The 19105-nt window shown below is 41.8% G+C and overlaps 1 protein-coding gene across 1 annotated transcript in view; it reads right to left on the bottom strand.

Moving 5' to 3' along the window:
- The window catches only part of ZRANB3 (zinc finger RANBP2-type containing 3), a gene marked incomplete in the record, with an annotated part of 393324 nt that overhangs the window by 52079 nt on the left and 322140 nt on the right, over positions 1 to 19105 (bottom strand). Inside the window, 1 exon segment of the mRNA XM_077447813.1 lies at positions 17009 to 17110. Within this exon segment, the coding sequence (XP_077303939.1) occupies positions 17009 to 17110 (102 nt within the window).

The raw sequence follows: 19105 nt of genomic DNA on the forward strand, positions 1-19105 counted from the left end.
TCTTACAAACCGCTCAGTGTCTGCTACCCCTCTCTGCCAATCCCTCCATTAGCTGCCACTCGCCCAACAAATTAAATTCAAAATACTAACAATGTTACAAAGCCATCCACAACTCTGTGCCCAGCTACATCACTAGCCTAGTATAAAAAAAAAAACCTAATCGGCCTCTTCGCTCCTCCCAAGACCTCCTGCTCTCTAGCTCCCTCATCGCCTCCTCCCATATCCACCTCCAGGACTTCTCCCGAGTCTCGCCCATGCTCTGGAATTAGCTACCCCAATCCGTCAGAAGGTCTCCAAATTTATCCACTTTTAGGCGATCCCTGAAAACCTTCTTCAGAGAAGCCTATCCTGCCTCTAACAACTGCACTATTTCCTCCATTAGCTCATCCCCCACAGCTATTACCCTTTTGTATAACTTCCCTCCCTTCTAGATTGTAAGCTCTAACGAACAGGGCTCCGATTCCCCCCTGTATTGAATTGTATTGAAATTGTACTGTCTGCCCTAATGTTGTAAAGCGCTGCTTAAACGGTGGGCGCTATATAAATCCTATATAATAATAATAATAGTAATTACTGCATTTGGATTCAGTGTGAACTGCAGACCAAAGTTGACATAAATACACATGTGCTGTCTATCTGGTAATCCAGGCACCCCTTGCCAGACAGCACAGCCAAGTCAATGAGCTCACTTTCCTTCCCACTGTAGTTATGTAGAATAGCTTAGTCACTGACCACCTAGTCTACAGATTAGACAATGAAGAAGTATAATTGCACTGACCTATCATGGATCAATATGACCTTCATGGACTAAAGCCATAGCTTGCTTGGCATCCTATAGCTCACATCATGAATAGGGACTAGGTGTGCAACAGGGAAAGTGTGAAAAACAGAACATAAAATGCCCAGATCTCATTTCACTTAGGATAGTGTATCATACAAATCCAATGCACTTAGGGGGTTCCCCAATACCAGGGTTTGGCACTGTAACTAAAAGCATGTACTAAACTGGATAAAAATGGGAGGGGATCCTGAAGGATAATTAGTACGATCACCCAGCTACATACCTTCTTAATCATTCCTTCCCCTCTCAAGACCGGACTAAAAATACACACGGCTTTAAAAGATCCAGCATCTCACACTCTCTGGTCCTCTCCTTTTATACAATAAGCTTTTGACAAGTTTTTGACACCTAGCCTTCCTGCCCATGTCTTAGCCCTGCATTTTAAAGCATCACATGCAGCAAATATAACATTTTTCTGGTACTGACACCAACTGTATTGAAAACACCGTTTTCTTAAAGGACATATAATAGACCTACAATTTTACTTTATATACCTATATGAAATTCATCTTGGTGAAAACATCAGTGAACTGGTGAAAGACCAAACCGTTTACAAATTTGGCAATGCATAGCAACATTTGCTATTCATAACCTGTAGAAATTGCTTTCACACCTGAGGGTAAGCATAGTCACAACTTTTCTGAGGTGGACAATGTGCTACCAATCTATCACTTTATTTATATAAGTGGTCTATGCCTGGACATGCACTTTAATCTACTTGGACTTCATCTTTGACTCATTACATAATTATATACATCTCAACTCAGAATTTGGGTAAGCATCTCCCTTCTTTTATGTACAGGCTCTGATGAATAGAGGTTACTTATTACATCTATAGCATGGCCTATCCTGATATAGAAATGAACCCTCTTGCTAGTTAACACCTTTTATTCTTTTTGGCTGATATATATATTTACCTAGCCTTGATATTTTAACTTGATGGCTGTCCTCCCATGGGCCAGCAGACTATTTTTTGAGATCATTGACCCTTTTTCTTCCATGGACACAGAGTATATTATACTACAACCATTTTGGGTACGTGTTCTCTTTTTCTTCCCGAAAGGGATGAATTGATATGCAATATTAAAGACAAATTGTTTTTCACAAGGAATGGAAAGAGTAGTTATTGGATTTAACGCATTCTGACCTGTACCAACACTTTAATAATATGTTTGTATTTTTTGATATGATGTATGATTTTCTTTGTTTTTGTTATAGATCTGTTTTTAACTTGCTTGATTTATCAATCTCAATGTGCCTAACTCTACTGGTCCTGACGAAGTGGATGATCTGCTAAACGCGTTGACCCTTCTAGAAGACCTTATGCACAGACTTGTTTGTAATGTACTATATTGATAGCAACATGTGCTTTTTATATTGTGTAAAATAAAGACAAAATTATTTTAGACATATTAGTATTTGTTTATATGCAATTGTGCACACGGAGCTATATTTAATGTCCCAACACCCATTCTCCCTCATTGCCAGTATAAATCGAATAAAAAAATAAATAAAAAAAACTGCCAAGCTACTAGAATTTGCAAATCGTTTGTGGCCAATTTAGACCGCATCAAGGTTTTGCAAATGTTTGCATAACATGGAAGAATGCAACCATAATTATTCCTTAATACCAGATAATACAGGATTTAGGGAAAAACACAACCCAATTTGAAAAGAAGTTAACGTTTTATGACAATCGTTTCCTTTTGTAAAAAATTCAAGCCTTGAGCAGAAACTAAAGTGTTCCAGACTTTAACTCTTCTACAGAAGTCTCAGCAAAGCTACTGCGCACACACTTTGAAAGCGCTTGCTCAGTTCAATAGTTAAATCACCATGTTGCCGAGACGTGTCAAAGTTTTAGCGCCAAGTGCAATTTTCTTCATTGCTTAGGAGGAGGGGAAGGGGGGAGAACTTGGCGTTATTTCTAAACGGTGTCGTTCACGCTGGGTGTGAAAGTGTTAAAACACAAGGCTATGAATATTGATGAATTATCACAGTTGGTAATTCTGCAAATGAGAAGGAAAAAAAATCTGTTTCCTTGGCCTTCGCATCCACAGAAACATGTAGGTGTTAGAATTTGCTAGAGGAGCAGAACCCAAGTTTATTTTCAGCAGAAGCAGACGCTCGCACCACTTGTCTGAATTTGCTATATATATATATATATATATATATATATATATATATATATATATATATATATATATATATATGTGTGTGTGTGTGTGTGTGTGTGAATAACACATTTCTATATATAGGGTCATTAAAGGCATAATCCATTTATATTATTATATATATTATATTAAAAAAATAAAAATGAAAATCTTTGCTTTCCTCTTGGTTTATTGTGTTTTGCTCTGGAGTGTCAATATAAGTTGCACTTAATTGTCTGTGATATTAGCGCGTGATCAATAACTGCTATTGTTCAGGGAACAGGTTTCTGCTTCAGAGGAATAATATTTATTCAAAGTATGTAACTATATAAAATTTTATGTATACACAATAGCAGAGAAGGTGACTTTTACAATATCTGGATGCCGGTTTTAATAAAAATCTGGAGTTACCAGTATAAATATTAGAGCTAAAAATACATGATGGCACACAATGTATGCTCAGCCCCAGCCCATAGGAACACAATCTCATTCTAAGGTTGCTATAAAACAATAATTACAGCAGAATGATTTTATTTTATTAGACTGAGTTGTATAAGATCTGTTGGTCAGATAAGAAGAAGTTATTTGACCAATAATATATACATACATATATATATATATATATGTATATATAAATTAACAAAAGTTGGTTATACCTTTGAACACCCCCCCCCCCCCGTGTAATATATATGTATAAATGGTGTTATATGGTTCGTCCTTTTACCATACAAAAATATAAAAACTAGAACTGTACATTTTTGAGATCTATAAAATATTCTTAGAAGTAGCAATGGATTACAGATTACAGATCACAATGATTCAAATAAAATCTGACAACACACCTTAAAAATTATCCTTAGCCAGTAGTGTTGTCATATAGCAGGGTGGTGACATAATAAACTTCTATCTTTATAGCTATCTCTATAATTAAAGTTCTATCCATTACCCAATGCGTCCAGTTGTGCTTGTACAGGATAATGGAGTACTTGTCATACCCAACTAGAAACATTTAAATCTGGCATGCTGTTCACTCAAGTTGGATAGTCCCTCTCTCACAAGGCCTAGCAACCAACAAGGTGCTTAAATCCGGAACAAGTCTCTGCCATAGACGTTGTTGTAGAACATGTAGAAATAAGTCTCTGCCATAGACGTTGTTGTAGAACATGTAGAAATAAGTCTCTGCCACAGACGTTGTTGTAGAACATGTAGGAAACTAGAACTTGTAGAACACTCGTGTGATACCTGGATCTTTCAGCCGGTTTGGCGATACCCACGAGGTTGGATTCACTTAGGTCCCTCAGCCTCACCAGGCTCTTGCTAAGAAGCCAACCTGTACGTGGCCTTCTTCTGAAGAGTCATCCCCTGGGATAGCTACGAAGTTGCTGGGCCTCTCCACAACCGGAGACGTCGCCTGACCACCTCGGAAACCTTTCTTTAGTTTCCTTGTCTCGGGCTAGTAAGCCCCGAGACATAAAGTTGGGTGGATCCACACCCCAGGCCATAGCCTTCCTGGGGGCAGGTCAGGAGGACCAGGACCATGGAGTCAGAACATACTTCTGGACCGGAACCCCCGAACCACGTGACATCCGCATCTTAAGTACCCTCTCCCAGAAAGCACAGCAAGAGTGACACTCGCACTAGGCGGGCTCCGAGAGATAGTAACCTTAAAGCACCCAACCAGACTGTGGTTCCATGCCTGCCAGAAGAGACAGTGCCCCCGGTGCCCAGGCTGAACACCCTATAGTCCAGTCAGACTGATGCTGAGGTCAAAATTTGGAATAATTATACCTAAACCAAACTGCAGTTCAGGTGTAACGTTGAATTTCAAAAACATAGCATGTGCTCTTCAGGAGCCAGCGCTACACTAAAAACATTTTTCTTTAGACAAGCTTTCACGTAACTGTCTTGGAATTGTTTTCCTCCATTTTACACAGGTTATTTCTTGTGTTTTTGTTTCTCTTGTTTACGTAAAGTGCTTTGTGAAGCATAGGTGCTGTATAAAATAAAGTTTATTATCATTAAAGCATTTGCCACTTCAGGATTCCATGGCACCTGGTCACATGACAAATGACTAAATATTTGGTCACGTGATTTCTGTTGTATGGGGACTACTCAATCAATACAAAAGCTAATCCTTGCCTTAAGCAGTGACCTGACTGGCCACAATGGATCCCAGTGTAATGGTTTCTTTATCCAAGGTAGAGATTTTAGAGCTACCACCAAAAAAAAAGAAAAATCATGAATTTGACTATATAATAAAAGTGTGGCACTGTAGATCGGGGACCCCCAAAAGAGGGCATCTCCACCAGGAGCCGAGGTGATGTGAGTGGCCTGCAATCCAGCAAGAAAATCATCCAGGGGAGAAAGATTTCAAGAAATTGAAGTAGTCAAGAGTGACCATAAGTGCTGAGACCATCTCTGTTGTGGCCATCTGTTATTTACTTTTTGTACTGACATACAGTGCCTTGAAAAAAGTATTCATACCCCTTGAAATTTTAAACATTTTGTCATGTTACAACCAAAAACATACAATGTATTTTATTAGGATTTTATGTGATAGACCAACACAAAGCGGCACATAATTGTGAAGTGGAAGCAAAAATGATAAATGGTTTTCAAAATTTACAAATAAATATGTGAAAAGTGTGGCGTGCATTTGTATTTAGCCCCCTTTACTCTGATACCCCTAACTAAAATCTAGTGGAACCAACTGTCTTCAGAAGTCACCTAATTAGCAAATAGAGTCCATCTGTGGGTAATTTAATCTCAATATAAATAGAGATGTTTTGTGAAGCCCTCAGAGGTTTGTTAGAGAACCTTAGTGAATAAACAGCATCATGAAGGCCAAGGAACACACCAGACATGTCAGGGATAAAGTTGTGGAAAAGTTTAAAGCAGGGTTAGGTTATAAAAAAGTATCCCAAGCTTTGAACAACTCATTGAGCACTGTTCAATCCATCATCTGAAAATGAGAGTATGGCACAACTGCAAACCTACCAAGAAGTGGCCGTCCACCTATAATGACAGGTCGGGCAAGGAGAGCATTAAATCAGAGAAGCAGCCAAGAGACCCATGGTAACTCTGGAGGAGCTGCAGAGATCCACAGGTCAGGTGGGAGAATCTGTCCACAGGACAACTATTAGTTGTGCACGCCACAAATATGGCTTTTATGGAAGCGTGGCAAGAAGAAAGTCATTGTTGAAAGAAAGCCATAAGAAGTCCCAGTTTTTAGCCTAAAAGCAAAACACTATGTGTGGCGAAAAAAATAACACTGCACATTACCCTGAACACACCATCCCCACTGTGAAACATGGTGGTGGTGGCAGCATGTTGTGGGAATGCTTTTATTTAGCAGGAACAGGGAAGCTGGTCAGTTGATGGGAAGATGGATGGAGCCAAACACAGGGCAATCTTAGAAGAGTCTGTTACAGTCCTCAAAAGACTTGAGACGGGGGGCGGAGATTCACATTCCAGCAGGAGAAATGACCTAAACATACAGCCAGAGCAACGATGGAATGGTTTAGATCAAACCATATTCATAAGTTAGAATGGCCCAATCAAAGTCCAGACCTAAATCCAATTGAGAATCTGTGGCAGGACTTGAAAATTGCTGCTCACGGACACTCTCCATCCAATCTGACAGAGCTTGAGCTATTTTGCAAAGAATGGGCAAAAAAGTCCCTCTCTAGATGTGCAAAGCTGGTAGAGACATCCCCAAAAAGACTTGCAGCTGTAATTGCAGAGAAAGGAGGTTCTACAAAGTATTGACTCCGGGGGGCTAAATACAAATGCACGCCACACTTTTCACATATTTATATAAAAAAAAAATAGAAAACCATTTATCATTTTCCTTCCAATTCTCAATTATTTGCAACTTTGTTGGTCTATCCCATAAAATTCCAAAAAAATACATTTACATTTTTGGTTGTAACATGACAAAATGTGGAAAATGTCAAGGCACTTTACCATGTGTATTACACCATGCCTTTTCAGGTGGAACCATTTACACCAATCCTTACCACTAAACAACTCTATTATCTAATGTACCTCCCTCCTACAAATTGTAATCAAATATTACTGGCAATTTAGTCAGATTTCCATGATTGTATCAGTGTGTTTTTAGGTTGTGGGTGGAAACTTGAGACCTAAGAGGAAACCCACTTAACAACAGAACATACAAACTCATCAGAAAGTCCCTCTGGTGAGATACAAACCGATGACCCCAACAGCTGCAATAACCACCACTTTTCTTTATCGTACATCATGGGACAAAGGTTTCAGACCTGAAGCAGAGTGTAGTCTGGGCAGTTCAATTTTTGGAACATCTGGGTTGGGTTCTGAATGGGTCAAAATCAACCCTGCAGCCAGTTCAATGCCTAAAGTATCTGGGGCTAATATTAGACACAGTAAAGGCAAAAGGTTTTTTTTGCCACAGTGTAAGGTCAAAGCCATGAAAGATCATAAAAGGGAAAAAATATCCCTCCATTTGCCTGTGTATGAGGCTACTGAGGAAAAATGGTGTCCTCATTCGAAGCAGTCCCTTATGCACAATTCCACTCCAGACTGCTACAGAACAACATTCCATCTGTCTGGAACAAGAAGACTGGCATGTCTCTTCGGCTGAAAGTGCGTCAGAGTCTCAGTTGGTGGATGATAACCAAGAATCCGGTAAAAGGAAAGTCCTTTTTGCCTGTGGTTTGGAGGGTGGTGATGACAAACGCCAGCCTCTCTGGATGGGGGGCAGTCCCAGAGGAGGCCATGTCCAGGGAGGGTGGTCCTGGAGGGAGAGGGACTTGTCAATCAACATTTTGGAGATTTGGGAAGCTCGCTTGGCCCTAAGCTTCTGGACTTGCAGACTACGGGGATGTCCTGTGAGGGTCCAGTCAGACAATGCCACAGATGTGGCATACATCAATGACCAGGGAGGCACCAGGAGTTAGAGAGCCCAGGAAGTGGATTGCATACTGACCTGGGCAGAAAAATTTGTTCCATCCCATCAGCTGTGTTTATTCCGGGAGTGGAGAATTGTTATACGGACTTTGAGTCGCCAGCAAATGTTTCCAGGGGAGTGGTCCCTAAATCCTGAAATCTTTGCATCGATCTGCCGCCGATGGGGGGTTCTGGATATAGACCTGCTGGCGTCCAGGTTCAACAGGAAGCTAGAAAGTTTTGTGTCCAGAACCAGGGACCCGCTTTCATTAGGGGCAAATGCCTTGGCTATTTTGAAGGATCAATTTTCCCCAATATATCCCTAACCTGCAATCCGGCTATTGCCAGGGCTACTATGCAGGACCCAGGAAGAGAGAAAGTCAGTGATCATAGTAGCTCTAGTCTGGCCCAGAAGGACTTGGTATGCACAGATTTCAAGATTGGCGGTGGGAAACCCATGGGTTCTTCCACTCCATCCGGATCTGCTCTTGCAGGGTCCAATATTCCACCCCGCTTTACGGTCTCTAAATTTAATGGTTTGGCTGTTGAAACAAGGATCTTAAAAGACCGGGCATTTCTGGGTCAGTATTATCTACCATGTTGAATGCTAGGGGGCCAGTCTCTATAAGTATCTACTATAGAGTCTGGAAATTCTATATTGCCTGTTGTGAGGCCAGAAGGTGGCACCCCCCGTAGATATGTCATCGGGAGAGTTCTGGCCTTTCTGCAAAAAGGAGTGGATATGAATCTGGCCTTAAGTACAATTAAGGGTCAAACTTCAGCCACAGTAATATTTTTTAAGAGGCCTATTACTTCTCACTCCTTAGTTCAAACATTTGTACAGGGGGTGATTCGTGTGCTTCCACCTGTCAGGCCACCTCTGTGCCCTTGGGATTTAAATTTAGTCCTGGGAGTTTTACAGAAGCGGCATTTTGAGCCTATCCAGCAGATTCCTCTAGTCCACTTGACAATAAAATAGTTTTCTTGGTGGCAGTGACGTCGGCCAGAAGGGTGGCTCTATCCTGTTAAGAACCTTATTTGAACTTGCACCAGGATAGGGCGTTTTTTCGGCCACAGACAGAATTTTTGCCTAAGGTAGTGTCCAGTTATCTAAATCAGGATATCATTCTACCTTCCTTTTTTCCCGAATCCACAGTCTGCAGAGGAGAAATGATTCGTTTTCTTGATGTAGTATGGGCTATCAGGGTCTATCTGAGAATGCCGGCTCAGATGCGGACGACAGATGTTCGGTTTGTATTGCAAGAAGGTCCCAAGATGAGACAGGCAGCATGGAAGTCGTCTATTTCACAATAGATCCACCAAGTGATTATTCAGGCGTATGGATTAAGAGGTAAGGCCCCGCATTTTCCAGTAAGGGCACGCTCTACCAGAAGAGTGAGTGCTTCATGGGTAGTTCATCATCAAGCATCGATGGCTCAGATTTGCAAGGCTGCTACTTGGTCTTCGGTGCATACACTCACTAGGCTTTATCAAACGAATGTTAGGACTGGGGAGGATGTTGCATTTGGATGTAGTGTACTGTAGGCAGAAATATAGATCCTGTTGTTCTAATGGTTTTTCTTTGGTCATAATGGGCTACCTTCCCTCAAAAGCATTGCTTGGGGACATCCCAGTTAGTAATTATGGCTGCTCTGTGTCCCGTGATGTACGATAATGTGATGTTTTCTACAGCTTACCTGTAAAATCCTTTTCTTGGAGTACATCACGGGACACAGACATCCCTCCCCTCTTGTCTGGGAAGTTTATTGCTTGCTACAAAACTGAGGTACTTCCTGTGTAGGAGGGGTTATATAGGGGAGGACTTCCTGTCTTTTTGGTTTGCCAGTGTCCATTCATCTTTAGGTGTCGTATATAACCCAGTTAGTTATTGTGGCTGTGGCTGCTTTGTGTCCTGTGATGTACTCCAAGAAAAGAATGGTACAGGTAAGCTGTAGAAAAAATCCAATATCACTGGCCTGCCAAAACAGATGAATGAAATAAAATAAGATTAAGGAAAGACAGTCTGGTGTGAATAATATGAAAAGGCAGGATTTTCATGTAGCACTGCTAGCCCAGAATGTTTACTCACTTAAGCATTTTTTTTCTTTTAAAGCAAATCTTTCACATGCTTGTGCAATTCAAACCGAGTAAGTGATGAAAAAAAAAAAAAAAATCTATAAACAGAGATTAGGATCAATGAACGACACATGTCAAAACAATTGGCAGATCAGAGATGTAGACAGCTGAAGTTATATGCAAACCCCAACTGTTCTTTTGAACAGAGTCGATCCCACCTCAGTGGAGGCTTACCTTTAATATTAAAGAGACCATGTCATCAACTCAAAAACAACTGTAGGTAAAAGATGGAGGTCAAGTATTTTAAATTATTTACAATGTTTTCCTTTCTGTTAATTATTTTTTATTCACTTGCATTGTGCCTTTAAACTAGAAAATGTGAAAAACGTGAAAAATATAGCCAAAATTGTCAACACAATGCATTAAATCTGGTACCCTTGGTACACACAATTCTATCCTCCAGGCTTTGATACCCAGCTACAGCTTGAACAATGTAACACTGACACACACACCCTTTCCCCTTCCTACCACCAGCCCTTGTCTGCTCTTCCATTCTTTACTTAGGGGGTGCGGAAGATTCATGGAACTGTCACAAACGGGTATGTGAATCCATCATTGTTAGGATACTGTTGGCTATGAAGCCAAATGGATCCAAACAGCAGGTGACATATCTACAGACATATTCAAGTGCTGTCTGGGAGATTCCCTGGGCAGACATCAAAACGTAAACCAAGAGGCTGGAATGCTGATGATGTCACTGACACATATGGCCATGGCGATACTCGGTCAATATAATCACTAGCATCCTCTGTCTTTTTACATTCGGATGTAAGCTCCTAGCCTAGTTGACACATAAATGGGGCAGCTGACATTATTCGGGATGCCAGCTTCTGGCCACTACTAGCACTGAATGGGAAGCCATCACATTCATGATATGTTCCCAGATCAGACATCTAGTAATGGCATATCTCTGTAAGCTCAGAGTTGCTCTTAATTCTTTACATTTTTAAATTCTTTAGAAATCTGTCCTAGGCACAACAGATTCTTACAGAATGTCAACCTAGAATTTCATATTTCTGATATGTGCCTGCTTTACGATGTACTCATATAAAAACACGACTAATGTGTAAGATAAAGGCTACAGGCCTGGAAAAATCAGTTAGCAAACGGATAGACAACTGGCTAAAAGACCAAATTCAGAGAGTAATGATTAAAGGGGTTGTAAAGGTAAATGTTTTTTCACCTTAATGCATTCTATGCATTAAGGTGAAAAAACATCTGACAGTGTCAGCTCCCCCGTTTTACTTACCTCACCCCTCGAAAGTCCCACGCTCGTCCCACGACGTCCTTTCCACCGTTCAGCCTGGCCGCTGATTGGCTGGAGTGGATGGATGGAAAGCAGCGCAGCCATTGGCTCGCGCTGCTGTCAATCACATCCACTGACGCGGGGGGCGGGGCCGTGTGATACAGCGAGCGGCTATAGCCGCCGGCTGTATCACGGGAGCACGCCCGCAGATGCTTCTCACCATGCGAGGGAGCTCGCATGAACGTGAGAAGCATCTGAGGGAGGAAGCAGAGACAGCCGCCGAGGGACCCCAGAAGAGCAGGTTCGGGGCCACTCTGTGCCAAACGAGCTGCACAGTGGAGGTAAGTATAACATGTTTGTTATTTTTGAAAAATAAAATTTTTATCTTTACAATCCCTTTAACGATTCATACTATGAGTGGTCTAAGGTCATCAGGGGTTTACCCCAAGGTTCAGTGTTGGGACCAGTGGTGGCCTGTCCATTAGGGCCTCCCCCTATCAAGGCGTTGGGCTCCCTGATCTACATACAGGGTGCCAGACTATGGATTCCAATGGGGGGGGAGGGGGTTGAAGCCCCTCTAATAGGCATATAAAAAAAAAGGTGGGCTTGTGACAATAGCAAATTAATATTTGCTTTTTTCACACTAAATCTCCTCCTCGCCAATCAGGAAGTGGGTCATGAGACCCGTTACCCTGTTGGCCAAAATGTCAGGCGATTCTATTGGATGTCTAGGAGGAGGAGAGAGGAGAGGATGACTGGAGCTGCTGCCCACAGCCCGCCACCTAGATGGGGTCCATCGTGCTGAAGGAGAGGATACCGGAGCCGCTGCCCGCCACCTAGATGTGGTCCGCCGTGCTGGAGGAGGTGTCACCGGAGCCACTGCCACCTAGATGGGATAAGTGCCGGACTGACAGACAGCGGGGGGGGGGGGGGGGGGTTGTAGCCGCCACTGGTTGGAACCCTTACTTTTTAATATATTTACAAATGATATAGGGTCTGGGATTAAAAGTACCATTTCAGTCTTTGCAGATGACACCAAGTTATGCAGTAGAATAACATGCTTGCAGGATGTCTCCAACTTACAAGCTGACCTCAATGCATTATTAAATTGGGCAACTATGTGGCAAATGAGGTTTAATGTTGATAAATGTAAAGTTATGCACTTGGGGGCCAGGAATATGCATGCATCATACATATTAGGAGGAGAATAGCTAGGGGAGTCAATGGTGGAGAAGGATCTAGGGGTTTTGGTAGATCATAAGCTTAATAGCATGCAGTGCCAAGCTGCAATTCCAAAGCATGCAAAATCCTTTCTTGTACTAAGAGGCATGGACTGCAGAAGAGAGATATAATTTTGCCCATGTACAAATCATTAGTAAGACCTCATCTGGAATATGCAGTTCAGTTTTGGGCACCAGTTCTCAAAAATGATATCGGGGAACTTGAGAAAGTGCAGAGAAGGGCAACCAAACTGATAAGAGGCATGAAGGAACTCAGCTATGAGGAAGGATTAGCTGAACTGAATTTATTCACTCTTGAGAAGTGAAGATTAAGAAGAGGATATGATCACCATGTACAAATACAGCCTAATACGACAGTCAGAGGAGAATGTAAACTCCTCCTACAAGCTTTAGCAAGTGCTTGGTCGGGCATAGATAGAAGTCACAAGACTGCTATATACTGCTGAGAAAAGGTAATCATCAGTTTCTTTAACAAAATAACTTTATCTCCGTGTTCTGTGGGAAACCAGATATAGTGAGTGCAGGGTCCTGGGTTTTAGTAAAACGTTATGTATGTCTGTTGTGTACAGTATTCATATACCGGCCACTTTAAATTATTTATACGTTATATCCTACCCATGACATGGTGATAAAGACATCCATGGTAACAGAATATTGACTGGTGCTACAAAAATAAAAAATAAAACATTGATCCGGCTGGTCCGCATATTGCCTCATTACCGGATTTTCAGTTACTTCTGCATCTGATTTATTCCATGCCGTTACTAGTCTTTGATTAAGATTTACCTTTCCACGCCTCATAAGATCTTCTGGTGCCATCTATTCATGGTTCAATAAAGCCTGCCTGTAAGCAGGAATTTCACTTATGTTGCTAAATTCCACCTCCTGAACTCTATATATAAAGAGCATTTCCTTTAGAGAAATATTTTACACTTTTGTAAAGCAAGTGACAGCTGACAAGTTACTTGACCCATCTGCTACTTCTATCTGCAGCACTCTTTCAGTTGCTTTATGCTTCAGCTGTTTTCCTTTTAATCCTGAATGACAGCTTTAGAATCTGTGTACAGAAGGTTCATGTCAGAACCTCTTTTTTCCCCTCATACAAGTCAATGGCGATACAAAGGCAGTATAGTGCAACTTGAAGTGATTGTAAAAGGAAATAAATAAATAAACATGTCATACTTACCTGCTCTGTGTGATAGTTTTGCACAGAGCAGCCCGATCCTCCCCTGCTCGGGTCCCCCGCCAGAGCTCTGAACCCCTACCTCTTCCCGAGTGCCCCCATAGCAAGCTGTAGCAACATGTAGGTGGCATGCTCGCTACTGATCGTGGCTCAGCCACACCCCCCCTCGCTCCCGCATCTCAGCCAATCACTAGAGAGAGACCCGGGACTGCCTTGGGTCTCATGCACTTCTCTGGATCAAGATCAGGGTCAGGTATTAAGGGGGCTAATGGGAGGGGTGTACACTGAAGATTTTTTTTTTTTTTACCTCCATGCATAGAATGCATGAAGATAAAAAACTTCAGCATTTACAACCACTTTAAAGTGGAACTAAACATGTGGATTTAATGCTTTTAAAACACATTTACATTCCCAACATTCGGGGATTGATTACCGTCACATTTGCGTGTGCTCTCGACCAAACTGTCAAACCATCAAATGGCTGGAGTCATAACTGATCACATGTGCAGCACCATAGCAGTTGCAGATCAAACAGAGGCCAAGATGGCAGCTTCCTTGGCTGAAAAGGAGGGTTTATTTTCACTTTAAAAACATCAAATGCAAGTCGGAAGGAACTCTGCAGCAAGGCGCATCGAATGATCTCAGATGCATCTCAAGTTACTAAATCCAAAATGTATGCACTCGAACGTAGGCTGTATTTACCTATATACAAGTGCACACAACCAGCAGGAAAGTTATATTGCTTTGCAGTAGCCCTGGAGTAAGACTGTGTACAAAAGTTTAGAATTGTGTCCTTCCCTTCCCTAGTCACCCACTCTGACCTCTTCTTTCTTAGTTACTGGGTCCTTTCCCTTCCCTGTTTTCATAACCGACTAAACATATCTTACAACCCCTCTCCCAACATATAATAAATTCCTCCATGTCAAGATAGCAATGGGGAGAAAGCACTTAGTCTTGGACACCTGCAGATTTGCTAGCTTATGTTTGTTACTATGGTTCAGTTACTTGATTGCACTTATTTTAATTGGTCCTGAATTTTTGATCACAGTAAGGCCCCTTTCACACTGACGTCCCGTTCAGGCCCGCCTGTCAGTTTTTCAGGCGGACCTGAACGGGTGCTCCATAGAGCTCTATGGAGCGTCGGATGTAAGCGGTGACATGTCTGCTGACATCCGACCCGCTCCGATCCGAAAAAGTGTAACGGAGGAAAAAGCTATTTTTCCATCCGTCTGCGGATCGGATCGGGCGACGATGGGCACTGCGGTCCGCCATCATCCGATTTCCCATAGGGGAGAGCGGCGCTGTGACAGGTCCGTCCCTGCGCATTGTGCAGAGACGGACCTGTCATCTCCCTGCTCAGCGGGGATCGACGGAGTGATCCCCGCTGAGCAAACGGATATCCGATCAGAACTGATCCGCCCCATGTGAATGGACCCTAACTCCCATGATTAATGTAAACAGTATTTGACTTTCATGTAATTAATAAGCAAATTGCATTAAAAAAATGTGTAAAAACTGTGCAAAAAAATGCAAAAAACAAAACAAAAAACAAAACATTGGAACTGTGGTTGGAAGTTAAAAATGAACACATGTACAGAAATAGACAATAGCACCTGCCTATTCTGTGTTTTTAAAAAGAATATTTCTGAATCCCAAAATGACTCACCTGACCCCCACGGTCACATGAACCTCTGCTGCACCTCCTCCGGTGGTAAACACAGTGGGGGAGATTTACTAAAACCAGAGAGTGCAAAATCTGGTGCAGCTCTGCATAGAAACCAATACACTTCCAGGTTTTACCGTCAAAGCTTAAAGCGTTACTAAACCCACAACATTAAAATCAGTCTGTATATGCAGTAAAGAATGCTTTTTATACCTTTTATACCTGGAGAACCTAAGGGGTTGATCCTGTGCGCTGTGTATCAAGGCTGTCTGGATCCTGTCTTCTCTGATACTCCCCTTCTTTCACTGTCCCCAATCCATATCTACGCAGTACAGAGCCTTGAGGGGAACCTTGCACATACTCAGTTATTGCTGGAGAATTTGTTCTTGGGAGGGTGCATGTGACCAGAACAAGGTCAACCAGCACTGTCCAGACAGAAGGTCAGGGGTCCTGCAGCCTCATAGGACAATCAGAGGAGAATGAAAAATCCTACAAGCTTTACCCAGACGCTGATAGAAGTCACAAGACTGCTATATACTGCTGATGACAAAAGGTATTTAGCGATGTAAAATGTAATAAAATTGCATTTCCATGTTCTGTGTACTGTGGGAGACCAGATATAGTGAGTGCAGGGTCCTGGGTTAAGTAACAATTTAATTGAACAAGCTGATGTTAGAAGCTGTTTGTCTATCATGGACAGCTGCATCAGATTCTAAGTGCTCCAGTTTTAGTAAATCTCCTCCAGTTGCTTGCAATCTGCTCCCTACTGCTGAGACAAGCAGTCTTGTTGCCACCGCCCCTTCATGATGTCATAATGCCATGCCTTTAACAATAAAACACCCAGTGGTGACCCCTGGTATGGACACTTTCATCAGTCAATGAGCAGCATCCACGGTCACAAGGAAGAGACGTGGACACTTCAAAAATGACCCATCCCCACTACAGAGGAGCATGAAGAACCCGATGTAGGCTGTCATGTGACCTTTTTTCCTAATAAAAAAAAAAATGTTGGTAATTAGCTAGAAGGGGTTGTGGAGTGGTAGAAAGAAAATATGCCTTTTAAGCTGCCCAGAGTTGAGCTTTAAATAGATGAATAAATGGAAATGTTAATTAGAAATGCATGCACTTCAACACCTATCTCCTATCTCTTTTATTTTATATATTTTCATTATTTGGATAAAAGTGCCTCTTTAAAAACGCTGCACCATTTTTTCCCTCACCCTTCTTTAGATCTGCCATTCTGACAGTGAAGCTTCAAACACACAGCACCTCAAGGTCCTATAAAAGACCATTCGGCACAGCGCTGATCATTTATATTAAGCAGCATGCTTCTGTAGTGAAAAAACTGTCTATCAAATCTTATTTAAATGCTGTTCTGGAACTTGGAGAATCTGTGTACTTGCGTGTGATATTTAAACAGCTCAGAGACTGAACGCTGCAGTCAAAAGTTAAATAACACTTCTTAAGAAAAAAAACACAATTGGTCTCGAAGTGCAGCAAACTTTTCGGAAAGGACTTCCAATCACTGACGAGCTGTGCTGTCTCCTAGCAGAGACTGTGATTTCTTCCGACATAGAAGATAAAGCTAATTAACCCACTTTACAAATGACTTATCTTACCAAGGATCTGTTTGGTTTCTGCTGCATTGCTTCGGGTAAGTCATCCCAGTTTTCCAATTTAATATCCAAAGGAATGAAATTACAGTTCAGTGGTTCTCCATCCTAATGAGATAAACACAGGTTTACGGGTTTAATAAAGCAGTGCCGAGATATGATTTGCTGATAATTAAGATGTGTGTCAGTGCTTCTCCGATTCTGCAGTGCTGAGAAACGTGACAAAATCTCATTTACCAATTATTATTTTTTATTGACACAATTAGCATTTGATTAGGGACATATGCAATCATCTAAATAATTTAAAGAAGAGCGATGGTCTAATTAAATAAACAGGATATTGTTTTAAAATGAGTGGATTGTGAAGAACAACCAATTCACACTACTGCCTACAGCTAAGATTTAGCACCATACCGGAAACCCTTAAAGATGATGTTGCTGGCCAAACCCCAAAAGTAATGTTGCGGCGTATATGTCATATGGAAACTCCTGCACCCGTTGCATTATGGGAGGTGAGCTTTTCCCCTGGATGAGGCTCATGATGAAAATACACTATAAATGGGAAAGTTTGAGGATACCTGCCCATCCCACCTACCTACATCTTAAAATATATGTGGACAGCCTACTAAAGTCCAGTTTCCAATGAAGGGTACAGTCAATGCTACAGCATACAAAGACTGTTTATCCTCAAGCTGAAGGTATCCTATATGGGCAAGTTTGAAGACACCTACCCATCACACCTATCACACCTATCTACATCTTGAGATATATTTGGACAATCCTCCAAAATTAGTTTTTGTGTTTCCAAAGGAAGATACAATCAATGCTACATAACACAAAGATTGTTTATCTTCAGGATGCAGATATACTATATGGGCAGGTTTGAAGACCTCTGTCCATCACACCTACCTACAAATTTATGTGGATAACCATTCAAACGGAGTTGAGGTGTTTTCAGTGAAGGGTACCATCAATGCTACGACCTTTCATACAATTGAGTGCTTCCAACTTCACGGCAACTGTTTATTTTCCAGCACAACTGTGCCCCTGTGCATAAAGCCAGCTCAATTAAGACATAATCTGATGAATTTGGTATGGAGGAACTCAAATGACCTGCACACAGTCCTGATCTGGACAGTATAGAATTGCCAGCTGATCATGAAGTATAGGGGAGCAGGATTAAGGATGTATGCTTTACAGCAGGGGTGTCCAAACTACGGCCCTCCAGTTGTTCAGGAACTACAATCCCCATCATGCCTAGTCATGTCTTTGAATGTCAGAGTTTTACAATGCCTCATGGGATGTGTAGTTCTGCAACAGCTGGAGGGCCGTAGTTTGGACACCCCTGCTTTACAGTCTCATGACAAAAGCATAAGACAGCCAAGAGGGACGTAGAAATGCAAAAGATGCCAAATGTTACATGCTGTGTTGGCGAGATACAGTACTCCAATTTCTTGATCTATGAACTCTCATTTTTCATCCTATATCCATTTGTCATGTGGAGGAACTGCCATTTCTTCACATGACAAAATGCCCAGGCACTAGTCACATAATCTCAGCTTTGAAGATAAGGGTCAGAGTTCAAGCAGAGCCAGACTCACAAACCTCTATGCGCATGCACGTCAGCTAGGATCATGTGACCGATTGGCTATGTACAGGCGTCAAGTCCTGGGGAAAAAAGTGTGGGAACTCCCACCCAAGATCCACTCCCCCACCAAAAAAAAAAAAAAAATGATATGCTCATATCCATGAACACTTCAAAAGTGGTATTTTTGATCCAATTTTCATATTGTGTGTATGAAGCTTAACTGTTAGTACATAAAAAAAAACAAAAAAAAAACAATCCTCAATAAACATAAATACGGTAATTCTCTGCTGGCTGCAAACTCTGCAGGGATCTAACACACTCGCTGCTATTCCAACCCTTCACATATTTCCACATAAACTTCCCTCCTAGCATTAAACTTTGACAGGTATTGTGCTCAGCTTACCACCCCAAACTGATGTTCCTCCCTCAGCTCACCTCTCTCCCTGCATGTCCTGTGAGCAGAAAAGCTGTGCCCCTCCTCTGGGTTCCCTAATCATATGGCAGTGAAGACAGGG

This window comes from Lithobates pipiens, unplaced genomic scaffold, assembly GCF_037356315.1.
Source record: "Lithobates pipiens isolate NorthernLeopardFrog02 unplaced genomic scaffold, aLitPip1_a1.2 Scaffold_22, whole genome shotgun sequence".
Classification (NCBI taxonomy): Eukaryota; Metazoa; Chordata; class Amphibia; order Anura; family Ranidae; genus Lithobates; species Lithobates pipiens.